Source organism: Canis lupus, chromosome 18 (genome assembly GCF_048164855.1).
Source record: "Canis lupus baileyi chromosome 18, mCanLup2.hap1, whole genome shotgun sequence".
NCBI classification, from domain to species: Eukaryota; Metazoa; Chordata; class Mammalia; order Carnivora; family Canidae; genus Canis; species Canis lupus.
In genome coordinates, this window is record NC_132855.1 from 37,493,388 (window position 1) to 37,506,393 (window position 13,006).

A 13,006-nucleotide genomic window follows, 5' to 3' on the forward strand; every position below is an offset into this window, starting at 1 on the left:
TCTTTTAGAATCATTTGGATGACGGGTGGAATAGGGTCAGTTTAAGGGGTCCAGATAAAGGGCAGAAGGAAATGGAGGTAACTTCTGGCTCTTCCATCAGTTCCTAAGGCTTTCCAAATTAATAGATGAGTAGTGTTCTCTTTACTCCACTTTTGGTAAACTCAATTAAAAGACTATCGGTCTCAAATTCAACCTCTTGCTAAAATACAAAGTACAAAGGACAGAAACAGCATCGGTGATTTGCTTTATCATTTAATAACAAAATTATATACTGAAGACAAAAGATAACAGCACCAGGCACAGGTGCTATGGAAAAGCCTATCTTGGTGGCAGTGTCTGGCAATTTTTAGCACTGGAGAAAAGAGTGAACTAAAATTAAGAATATCATGGTCATTAGCATTTATTCTTTGGCAGACTATTAGCTCACTACATGTGAAAGTTTTGGTAAAGTAGACTTTTAGAAATTTGTTTAAATTTCAGACATAGGAAAAGCCTTCTCCTATTAGCCATTTATTGAACATTGCCATTTATTTCCATTGTTATGCATTGCCATGGAGTCCAATTATTTGTTTCCTTGTTCACATTTAGTCTGCATTTATCACAAATAAAAAAAAAAAAGACCACAAGGATGTCATTACCCTTCAGCATTTCCCAATGCATAAATCCTAATTTGCATCAAATCCTTGAAGAAATGTAGACTGCAGTGAAAGACATGTCCTTCTGTAAAAAGTACTGTAAATAATGAAATAATTTTTAGCTCAATATATACACACAAAACTATATATAGAGTTAAACTGACAAAGGTGCTTTTATGTATCTTAGGTGTATGATATTCAATAGGCTTAGCATACCTTATTTGAGAATACAATCTTTAAACGTAAGACAGTTAAGAATAACTTATATAAATTCACTTTTCTATTGAATTCACTGAACTAGAAATCTTATGCACCATAACTGATGGGAAAAGCTAAATAATCAATGCCGCTGATACTTAGTGTAGTTCTCAAAGGCCTATAACCTTTCCCAAAAATCAGTATTTGAAACCTGCCATTTTAGGAAAAAACAAAACAAAACAAAAACCCCCACAACTTTTAACTATTTTTACTCAAGTATAGGAAAGCTTTGAAACAAGGTCCTCTAAGCACTCTAAGAAAATTAACTTTAAAAGAGGGGGGCCATTAGAAGGACCTTAATTTCTAAGAATATCAGCCTGAGAAGTAACTTTATATGAAGACAATGCCTAAGTATCTCTAAAAAGTAAGGGGGAGAAAAAAGTAATTAAAAATGTTGCATTCTACAGACTGGGCATAGCACAAAAATGACTCAAAGAGGGAAATTTAATGAAAAGATTAAAAAACTGAAAGCAAATTAATTGATTAAAACACAAAGACATACACGCACACTACATGAAGTCATTCAACATTACATGCTGGCTGGCTTTGTATTTTCTTTTAAAATGTAATCATAACTTTTTAATGTATAAAACAATAAAGCTCTCAATAATAATCATGAAAAAATCTAATCAAATTTCACTCTAGAGTCAGTAACCTGCTAGCACATTAGGCCTAAATAAATGTTATGTTAAATCAGGAATCAACGCATGCTATTTTCCATAAAAGGAGCCATATAAATTACAAGCTCTTCCATGTTTTTTTAAACTAGATTTAGTACACTTAAGAATAAGCAGTATTCTCCATCCGGAGTACTCTAATGCAACTGCTTTTATATCTTTTAGAATTTGTAATTCATCCTAATGTTCAATCTTTACCAAAAAAAACCACAAAAGGATTTGCAGTTGCTACTTACTATCTTAGCTTACACAGTAAAATTGTGAGCATTTGTAATGTTTCTAAATCCATAGGTTTTGCTCTGAGGTTTCAGAAAGAAGCAACTTTATTTTCTTTTGGATATTACTCATGATTTGGGGATTATTAATTTTTAACACTAACATCCTGTTATATTCTCATTTGAGTTGTTCTATTTATCTCAAAGGTAGACTTTATGTATTACCATTACAAAAAAATAACTATTTGCATAATACTTTATGATTTTACATCTATTACAAACACATCACAGGGAGCCTGAGGATGCATTCAGCAGCTTGTCATTCACCACTTCAAGACCCTTCAGAACCAAACAAGGGGGAGGGTGACATTTTGCTAATGGCAGAAGTAAAGAAATGAATATAAATAACAAACCTTGAAGTTTTAAAAATACAAAAGAAATTTTAAAAATACAAACAAAAGTATGATCCACATGCATAAACAAGATAGTTTTAATTTGTAAAAGTTCATATCCTTATACAGAGCAAGGTAAAGATTTATGTATCTTCTGTTATGATACCCTTTAAAATCATCTAAAATTGTGCTACAAAAATAAATTGCCATCTTGTTGAATTTTATAAATTATTAAAATTTGATTGCATCTTTACAAAAATCAGCTTTTCCTCAGCTTTGTGAAATAATCAGAGTGTCATTTCTTTATTACTACAGCCATAACCCTATAAATATACATATTAAGAATGTTTAAGAGGGAAATAATAACCTAACATGTTTGGAAATCATGTTGTTTCATTACTTCTTCTTGGTAAAACAGTTACAAAGAAAAGTGTTTAAAGCTTCTGTATTTTCTTCCATAACCACCAGTCCAGATTTAAAAAAATACTGAATGCTCAGTTATGTCACCTCCAGCCCAAATGCTCATAGCACTTGAAGCTTTTTGTAAACAATATGCCTCTATACTAAATACATATCCCTTGAGCCACCATCCACTTAATTTAACATTTTTAAATGTAGTTTTAAATGCAGCATAACACCTCTTACACACACACACACACACACACAGAGAAGTGTGCAGAAAAGGAGGTGGAGAGCAAGAAATGGAGCACGTTGTTGTTTTTCATTCATGCAGTATAGTGATGTCAGTGTCTGCAGCAGCAGCAGCAGCAACAGCGGCGGCAGCAGGAGCCTTGACCTGTGGAGGCTAAAATCCACTGAAGTCAGAACCTTGCAGAATTTAAAAGAAACTGAGTAGATAATGTTTGAAAGATTGTTCAACTGTTCATAGCGCAGATTTTAAATGGCCAGCTAAACAGAGTAGATTAGTTGCACAGTTTTAATTTGGGTAGAGAGTGGCAAGGCAGGATGTGGAGAAGTAACATAAAGGTAATATAATCAGGGAACTGGGGGCTGAAGAGCCTGCATTCAAAATCCCTTAAATGTAGGAAACTGACAAAGCACCTGGTGTTAAAAACAGCAGAAAAGCCTCTTCTATTCCCAATACAAGCTCTCTGGTGATGCAAATCTGCTGCACAACCAGACTCAGAAAAGTGTTTTCATCGTGATTACATTAAAATTGCATTTAACTCGGATACGCCACACTACAACAAAGAGGATAGCTTAAGCCTGATCACAAATTTCATTAAAACTACTTTATGATGGACCATGTAATTCTTCAGCAATTAAGGCTTTTGAAGGATACAGAAAAACAAGTTGTACTAGGATGTGTTGTAAGATGTTAGTGTTTATCAACAAAAGGGGAGGAGGCACTGGATGGCCATTAAATTGTTGCAGCAACTACTCTTACTCTGCCCACAAAACCCTGTGTACACAGTCTGAAATGGTTATTTTATGGCTGTTACATTAGTCCCTAAAAGAAAATCCCAAAACTCAATCTATGTACTGTTGAAGCTAAATCACTGAAAAATTTCTCTTAACTGCTGCCTTCTATTCATTCCTTTACCTCTCATTTCATATAGCTCCAGAAAATGTGCATGGGAGCTGCATATGGCATTAATCTGTTAGAAAATGGTGGCCTTTTCTATAAAATACAGCCAAAGATGTTGTGTTCGGTTGTGGTCATTATTAGGGCGATCACGTTGTTTTCATTCATTCATTCAGGATTTGCTGGAGGATGTCAGTTTCTGCAGCAGCTGGCCTGACCTGGGGGAGGAGTGGGGGAGCAAATTCCTCCTGGTGCATACAGATTACAGGAGGTATTTCTTGGTGCTCCTGTACACATACCATTGCACTACATCCTACTCTGCCACACCATCAAGTGGTCTGAAAACAAGTGCCTTAGCAACATGCTAATTTATCAGCCAGAAATATTTTTTTACAAAAACAAAAACCAGCCAAACTGCAATCCATCATAACACAATCACTTTTCTCTAAGTCTTTAGTTTAAAAACAAAACCCCATTAAAAAAATTTCCACATACCACATAAACGTACAGAGAGCTCCACAGTGTTTCCCTTCCAAGCAGAGAGTTTTCCACTCGGTATGATCAGTTGTCTCCACAATGCTGCTGCAGGAGCAGCAGCAGCAGCAGCAGCATCTGTAGCTCTAGCCTGGCATCTAATTATATTAGCTACTCCACTCTCCCTTATGAGCTTTAAGTCCCTGTTTTGGCTAATCTTCCTTTTCTCCCCCAGGACTCAACTAGATCATGCACTGTGTCCCTAGACATAAACAAAACCAAACCAAAACACAAAACATTAAGGGAAGCCGACAGCATCCACTAGCTCACCATTACCTTTGACACCTAACAAAAAAGAAACTTGAGATCCTTTAACAGCTCAACTGAACTGTTAAGTGTACTTAAAAATGGAAGGAAAAAGTGAGCACACTCCACAAATAGGTCTTTAGAAATTTACCATGAAAATCCCGAGTTGGGCATAGACGGTTTCCAGGGAAGTACTGCTGTGATGCATATGACTATATAAAGTAGAGAAAAGAGGGAGACCAAAAAAAAAAAGAAAAGAAAAATCCCCACCATCCAACCACCACCACCACCACCACCACACTATACAACACACTTCAACTGCACATTCACAACTGTCTCCCCTACACACCCAACAGATCACCCTTCCAAAAGAGAAATATATTCATACATATCCCAGTAGTCTCAGGGACACTGCGAGGAACTTCGCAGGAAAGCACAAAGAGGCTGCAGATTACCACCCGCTACCTTCTCGGGCTGCCAGAGTTTGGGTGCGTGTGTTTTTAAGTGTTTTGCCCAGCTCCTCCTTCCCCCGCGACCAACAGCACACACGTACGTGAGTGAGCTAATCAGCTCACAAACTGGAAGGAAAAAAAAAAAAAAAACCTTTCGATGCAGGCGAGTGATGGAAGATAAAATCTGAGGGGCGGCATGTGGGTCAAGTAAAAGTTGCTCTGCAGTTCGCTCCTCCGAGCCCCGCAGCCCCGCGGCGACCGCAGGGAGGTGAGGTTCCCAAAGCCACTTTCACACCTTCGGTAATGCACTAGCAAAGAGAAGCCCGGAGAGGCTGGAGTTTCCACGGACCGAACCGTCGGGGAAGCCGCCGCCCGGGAGGACGGAAGGGTTGGGCTCGCTACCTCTGCACACGGGCGAGCCGGGGCTCCGTCTCTCAGGTGAGGTGCTCCTCCGCTGGCTCTCGGGGGACCGTCTCGGGCGGCCCTTGGCCCGCGGCGCCGGCTCGGTCGGGGCCGCGGCCGGCGGCGGCGTAGGGCTGGGCGGGCTGGGGCCGCGGGCCGCGCCGGGCCCCGGGAGGCTGCCCAGCGAGGCGGCGGCGGCGGCGGCGGCGGCGGGCGGGCGCGTGGGGCTGTGCTGGCTGCCGCGCAGGAGCTGGTAGGGCACCGTGGCGCGGATGGGCTGCAGCAGCCGGCCGGCTCCCGCAGCCGGGGCGCACCCCACGCCGCCGCCGCCGCCGCCGCCGCCGCCGCCCGCACCGCTCCCGCTGCCGGCCGAGGGGGCGGCGGGCGGGGAGCCCGCGGCGCTGCGCCGCATCCTCTGCGGCGGGGGGTGAGGGGTCTGAGAGGAACTGGAGGAGGAGGAGGCAGTGGACATGGTGGCTCCCAGGCCCGGGACGCCGCCGCCGACACCGAGGCGCGGAGCGGGAGGCGCGCGAGCGTGTGGGAGCCGGCGCGGCAGTGCGTGCGAGTGTGTAAGGGGGAGGGGCGCGGGGGCCGGAGGAGGAGTCTCCCGCTCCCCTTCCCAACGCGCACCCCCGCCGCCTCCGAGCCTCGGCGCCGCGGCGAGGGGGAGGGGAAGGCTGCGACAACAAACGCCAACGGCCCCAACCGCCGCGCCGGGCTCCGGAGGCGGTCACGGCCGGGCCCGCGAGGAGCCCGGAGCCGGAGCCGCCGCCGCCGCCGCCGCCGCCGCCGCCGCCCCGGGCATCGCGCTGACAGGGGAGAGGGACCACAGTCCGGCTCACGCCGCCTCAGGGGCCGCTCGCCGCCTCGCAGGGCTGCGCGCGCGGGAGCGCCCGCCAACTGCAGGGAGGGCCCAGACCCCTGCCTCTGGGGACCGGGGCGGGACGAAAGGGCCTGGAGGGGTCTCGCTCCCCGCGGATCCCGCGCCACCGCAAACGCCGCCGCCGCCGCCTCCGCCCGCTCCTCACTCCAAACGGCAACTGATTCCCCACCCGCGCCCCGCCCCCGGCACCGCCTCCCGGCGCCCGGACCCGGCAGCGGCCGCAACGAGCACTCCCATTGGCTCCGCCGCGCTCCACCAGCTCTCGAGTGGTTGGCCGCGGCGTAGGAGTGAGGGGAGCAGTGACCAATGAGAGTGGTGCATGCTACCTTGGGGGCGGGGCGTGACGGAGTAGAGGCGTGGGGAGGGGGCCAGCAGTGCGCCGCAGGGAGAGGCGTGAGAGTTGACAGCCTTTGAGGCGAGGGCAGCAGTTTGGGCTGCCCTCGGAAAGTGCGTCCGTGTGTGTCCTGCGCGTGCCCCGACACCCACAGACACACACACTCGGGTGAGCCAGTTGCGAGGGCTCCACCCTCCTGCGCCGATTGTGCAACTCGAGACCGACGACCCTGCTTTAACTTTGCAAGTACACCTGCTCTTTTGGGACGTTTTAGAGGTGGAACCAGAAGAACCCATCCCTTCCCCTCTAGCTTCAGTAACCTGAGTTTTCGTGGCTTAGTGGGCTGATTGATCAAAAGAACTTCAGGGCATCAAAAGCAAAGTCTAGAAGCTGGATCGAACGCCGGGCCAATGGTCTTTATGAAAGTCTACCCTTAACGTTTGTAGTTACGCAGTGAAAAGAGAAGCAAATCTTACATTCCAAGACAATAGCGGAATTGCAAGGGTCAACAATGAATTGTACATCCTTACACCATCAATTGGTTATATTCATGGAGGGCACCCCGTTGCCTTTCCCCAGAAGCAGATGGCCTCTTGGGAGAAATAAATACCAGACTTAATGTAACAGTCCACTGTGGTAAATTTAGTTTCTATTCTGCAGTGAAACTGGAGAGATACAACGATTTTTGGATGCCTATCAAAAACCTAAGTTTACCCCTATAGCAGACCAAGGTTATAAACCTTATGCGGGAACAATTAAATTAAAGGTATACATCAGATTCTCTCCATTAATTTCCATGAGATTAAAAAAGAGAGAGACAGAGATGGAGAGAGAAGGGGGTTATCAAATCGGTCTGCTCTTGGTGTCCGCCCACACTGACAAGCTTCCTGTGATTTTAGACACTATGTTCAGGGGTTAGTTTCACTTAGAGGAGCCATCCGTCTCTGTTTCCTTGTGCTCTCAGACCAAAAAGCATACTAGCTTCTGTGAAAAGTAGATGAAACCCAATTAAAAAAAAAATACAGGAATTGCATCCAGTACTTCCCATTAAGACCGGTGGTAGTTCCTCACTCTATCAAACACTAGAATAATAGCTAACATTTAATGAACGTTCATCACATGCCAGCCACTGGCCTAAGAATGTTTTATGTGTTATGTCATTTAGTTCTCCTATAATCTGCAAGGTGGATACTATTATTATCCCCATGACATTCTCCACTATAGCACAAAAAAGCTAAAAGTCTTGTCTGAGATTACTCAGCTAGTAAGTAGGGAGCTAAGAATCCAACTTAGGTAAACTAACTTGAATCTATAAGCCCTCTATCCTAGCACATCACAGCATAAAGCTGTGGAGTATACGATTGGTAGAGAATTTACAAACAGTTCACAAATCTCCTGTATGAGATAAGTTCCCATTAGTTCAAAAGAAATTTTACAAGTGAAGATAGCCTACTACGTATGCTTTTCTTTCCACAATAACATATATTTTAATTATACATAGAGCAAAAACTTTATTCTTTCAAATTTGGTGTAATTGATCTATTGTGTTAGTTTTTCCACCTAAAAGACTTCATTAATTAGGAAATTGCATTCTTTCATGAGGGAAAAAGTAAGTAGCTTCTTTGCTGTGACTTTTTTAGCATATCAGAAACAAAAACTTTAACAGATCAAAATATGTGAAATAAAGAAAAAGGCCAGTAAATTACTAAGTTTTGATTTGATTACAGCATAGTTTCATTATAGAAATATCCTCTCTGGCCTCTCCTAAATATAAGTATGGAACAACCTCAACACATTAGATTACAATAATTCTAAATTTATACCAAGCCACAGTCATAATGATCAATACTTGATTTGGATCTAAAACCGCATACCTAGCCATATTTTAAAGGTTTTCGGTGTATGTTCAAATTCTACCATAGCCAATTAAATCAGTCATCTAAAGCAAATCTAAATGACCCACACAGAGAACTACTAATGTCCTAAAATCCTATTTTTAGTTACTTATAAGTCATCATGACCTGTTTAGATGTTCAATCAGCTTCTCTTTGCTAAAGAAATCTTGGTTGTCTCTTAAGCCTTTATTCTCATGTAAGTACTGATCTTCCTGTGTAAGGAGTTCAGTCTCCAAACAAATCAAAGGTGGGCTAAAATAAACTAAACCTGCTTTCAAATGTCTATGTGTTGAGTTCTTAATAATGCTTTATCCTCATCAAGGCTGAGAGTAGGCTCCTAGGGCATCACAGAAGCTTTAGGAAAATGTTCTCCTCAGTAAATTAGAAAATCCTGAGAAGGAGGTGTGGCTAGCTTGAGTAGCAGAGCACTGTTATACCACTGTGTTAGCTAGAATAGAATGGCCCAGGGCATGGGATGCCTGAGTGGCTCAGCGTTGAGCGTCTGCCGTTCTCTCAGGGCATGATCCTGGGATCCAGGATTGAATCCCACATTGGGCTCCCTGCATGGAGCCTGCTTCTCCCTCTGCCTATGTCTCTTCCTCTCTCTGTGTGTCTCTTGTTAATAAATAAAATCCAAAAAAAAAAAAATGTCCAGGGCAGATTATTTCTATTGGTTGAATATAAGTGGGACAATCTCTGGAAATTCTATATGAGACTTAATGTTAGTAATGACCTCCTTACTATGTTGCCCTGACTAGAAGAAAATAACATTGAAAAAACAGTTCGATGGCACGGGAGCCACCTTTGCTCTCAGTAGCCTTATGTCTTGGCTGTCTGTGGGACAGAAATTACCATTAGCTCATTTGAGGTAAAGTTCTAGTATATTATCTTCTTCGTTCATATATAGTAATGGACATGTTTTAGGTTAAATTAAAACTTGGAATCAATGACTACATATGATTAATATCCGGCCCCATGTAGAGAGAAAATGAGGTAAAGGAGCATCGGGCCTACAGAGCAATCAAACCTCTCTTTTCTGGTTTCATCCAGGTTTGCCAGGCTGCATGTCCAAGATTCATCCAAATCTAAGAGGCAGTCCAGGCTGTCAGTATTAGCAATGAGGTCATGGCTGAGAAAGAACACTAAACAGATCTGCACTGATGTTCATCTTAAGCTGATTAAACTCTGTTGTAGGTAGATTCTTTATAGCAACAACAAAAAAAGCCTTGCCTGAATTTTTGTCCCTGGCAGATGCTTACAATAAAAATCCTTACTGCTTGTGACAGCCTGCGTGCGCCTTTGCACTGGGTGCTGCTCCCTCTGCCTGAAAAGTTCTTGCCCCAGATATTCACATGGTTTGCTCCCTAATTTCCACCAGCTCTTTACTCAGAAGTCATCACCTTCATGATGAGAGCTTTTCTGAAAACCCTTTAAAAATTGCAAACACCCCTACGCATTTCCTAATCTGTATCCTACTTTTTTCCCCCAGAAAGCCTATCACAATCCAACCTATTATAATTATTTTTTGTTTTGTCCATCTAGAATATAAGAACTATGAAAGCAAGACTTTTTGTTTTACAACTGCTGAATCTTCATAACAGTGCTTGGTACATGGTAGACGATCCATATATGCTCAATATTGTTGAAAGAGTAGCAAATTTTAACAAGTGCTTGTCGAACCCAAATTGTGCCTTTTATCAGAAAAAATACATACGACCATAGGTAGATCTGCTGAAAAGACATAGCCACAAAGCAGAAAAAAATGTGCCATGCAGCTCCTATAAACCACACAGATATTTGCATTGGAATTGGTGTTCAAAAAGAAAGCATAAATTATATTCTGCTGAGTATACAGGCAAAGTGAAAAATATTAGCCCTAGTGGATATTGGAGGCTCATCAGAGGTTTGAAATGGACAGTGAAATTGGTGATGGAGAAACAGGCAGTTGACATTTGCAGAAAAAAAAAATAACCAAGTGAAATGGACAGAGAAGCACAGTTGAGGACAGTTAGGGAATGACATCCTGCCGACTTGTAGACAGTTCTCTCTCACTGTTAAGAACGGCTATTCTCAAGAGGCCTATATAAAGGAACTGAAAAAAAAAAATGTGTTTAAGTAGAAAGGAACATTTCATGTAAATAATACAAATTTTGCTTTTTTTTCTCTAGTTTTATTGAGATATAATGACATAAGATTGTGTAAGTTTAATAATGATTTGGGGCTATCTAGGTCTATAATGCAAAATGATGAACACTATAAGGTTATTTAACACATCCATGACCTATGCGTGTGGTGAGAACTTTTAAAAATCTATTTTCTTAGCAACTTTCAAATATACAGTATAGTATTGTCAACTACAGTCATCTCACTGTATATTTCAGCTCCAGAGTTTATTCATTTTATAACTAGAAGTCTGTATCTTTTGACCACTTTCACCCATTTCCCTCACTCCCCACTCCCTGCCCTTGGTAACCACCAATCTGTTCTCTATTAGATAAGTTCAGGTTTATTTATTTTTTTTAGATTCCACATATAAGTAAGAATGTTTAGTATTTGTCTTTCTACATCTGACTTATTTTACTTAGCAAAATGCCTTTAAGTTTCATCCATGTAATCACAAATGGCAGGAATTTTTTCTTCTTATGACTAAAGAATATTACATTGTATTGTGTATATTTTATATTTCTATGTTTCCATGTCTTGACTATTATAAATGTGCAATGAACATGGGTTTGCAAATATCTCTTTGACCTACCTACTCATTTCATTTTCTTTGGAAATATATCCAAAAGTGGGATTGCTAAATTATATGCTAGTTCTACTTTTAATCTTTTGAGGAATTTCCATCCTGTTTTCCATAGTGGCTGCACCACTCTACATTTTCACCAGCAGTGCTCAAGGGGTACTTTTTCTTTCTTTTTTTTTTTTTTTAAGATTTTATTTATTTAATCATGAGAGACACAGAGAGAGGCAGAGACATAGGCAGAGGGGGAAGCAAGCTCCCAGCAGGGAGTGTGATGTGGGACTCAATCCCAGGACCCCAGGATCATGACCTGAGCCAAAGGTAGACACTCAACTGCTGAGCTACGCAGGTGTCCCAAGGGGTCCTTTTTCTGCGTAGCCTCACCAGCACTTGTTATCTCTTGTCTTTTCTGAAAAAGAAATTCTAACAAGTGTGAGTTGGTATTTCATTGTGGTTTTGATTTGCACTTCTCTGATGATTAATAATGTTGAGCATCTTTTCATGTACCTGTTGACCATGTGAATGTCTTTTTTGAAAAAAGTATCTGTTTAGATCCTTTGCCCATTTCCTTTGCTGTGTAGAAGGCTTTTTTCTTTTTAATTTTTATTTATTCATTAGAGATACAGAGAGTGAGAGAGAGAGGCAGAGGGAGAAGCAGGCTCCACGCAGGGAGCCCGACGTAGGACTTGATCCCAGGTCTCCAGGATTACGCCTTGGCTGAAGGCAGTGCTAAACCACTAAGCCACCAAGGCTGCCCGGCTTTTTAGTTTAATATAGTTTCACTTGTTTGTTTTTGCTTTTGTTTCTTGTACTCTGGGCATTGTATCCATAAAATCCTTGCTAAGACCAATGTCAAGGAACTTTTTCCCAATGCTTTTTTCTAAAAGAAGTCCAAAAGAAGCAATAGAAATAGGGGTTATCTAATTTTTAAAGAGTAAATATCAAAAGAGCAAGTATGTAAGTATTCCTACAAGAATAGAAAACAGGAATGCCTAGGTGGCTCAGCAGTTGAGCATCTGCCTTTGGCTTAGGGCGTGATCCTGGGATCCTGGGATCGAGTCCCACATCGGGCACCCTGCATGGAGCCTGCTTCTCCCTCTGCCTACGTCTCTGCTTCTCTCTCTGTGTGTCTCTCATGAATAAATAAATAAAATCTAAAAAAAGAGTAGAAAACAGTGATGAGGACCACCAGGTTTTCAGCTTTCATTTCCACAGCAATTTCTATAGCCAACTCTGATGCCAGGGGCACATTCCCTAAGCTGATATATAAGCTGACTTTTATCACTTAACTAAAAGACTATATTGTACAAAGCCAGGACATTCAGAAGCTGAAGATGTGGGGACCAAAGAAAACTGCAGATATTCTCTTTTCATGCTGTGGCATTGTATTTGTTTTAGCTCTGAACACAGTGTCAACAATGCATGAGAGCAGCAGTAATCCTATGAAGAGAGTATGCTTGATTATCATAGTGTTACTTTGTTTTTTTATGAGATTTCAGAGTGATTAAAATGTGTTCTGGATTAATTTCCTCTTATGTGTCTGAATTTTACTTTTTACTACATGAGTGAGTTAAGGCACTGTTGTTAAAGTGCAATCAATTCATCAGTGCTTGATGAGAGAAGTTTCTTGTTATTATTTTAAGCTTTTTGTAGCACATAACTTTCAGTGTCCTATTCAGCATCTTATTGAAAAAGCCTGTACTAATACATCTAATTAGCCTATATGAAGATTTAATAACACATTACTGGCAGCAGGCCTCATCAAGTTCCTTATTAAATGTTTTCAGAGTGTCA

General features: G+C 42.0%; 1 protein-coding gene and 1 long non-coding RNA gene across 6 annotated transcripts in view; one reads left to right on the forward strand and one right to left on the reverse strand.

Annotated features, from left to right (window-relative positions):
• GLCCI1 (glucocorticoid induced 1) overlaps window positions 1-5,998 on the reverse strand; it is a 100,309-nt gene extending 94,311 nt beyond the window's left edge. The window contains exon 1 of one of the 2 annotated variants that reach the window (XM_072784021.1): window positions 5,358-5,998. In XM_072784021.1, coding sequence (XP_072640122.1) covers window positions 5,358-5,829 — 472 coding nt within the window. In that variant the 5' untranslated portion in view covers window positions 5,830-5,998. The remainder of the gene's footprint in view (window positions 1-5,357) is intronic. The other variant, XM_072784022.1, reaches the window with a different exon arrangement.
• LOC140608988 (uncharacterized) overlaps window positions 4,935-13,006 on the forward strand; it is a 103,777-nt gene continuing 95,705 nt past the window's right edge. Inside the window, exon 1 of one of the 4 annotated variants that reach the window (XR_012010990.1) lies at window positions 4,935-5,393. This is a non-coding gene — a long non-coding RNA (uncharacterized lncRNA). The remainder of the gene's footprint in view (window positions 5,394-13,006) is intronic. The other 3 variants (XR_012010988.1, XR_012010991.1, XR_012010986.1) reach the window with 3 other exon arrangements.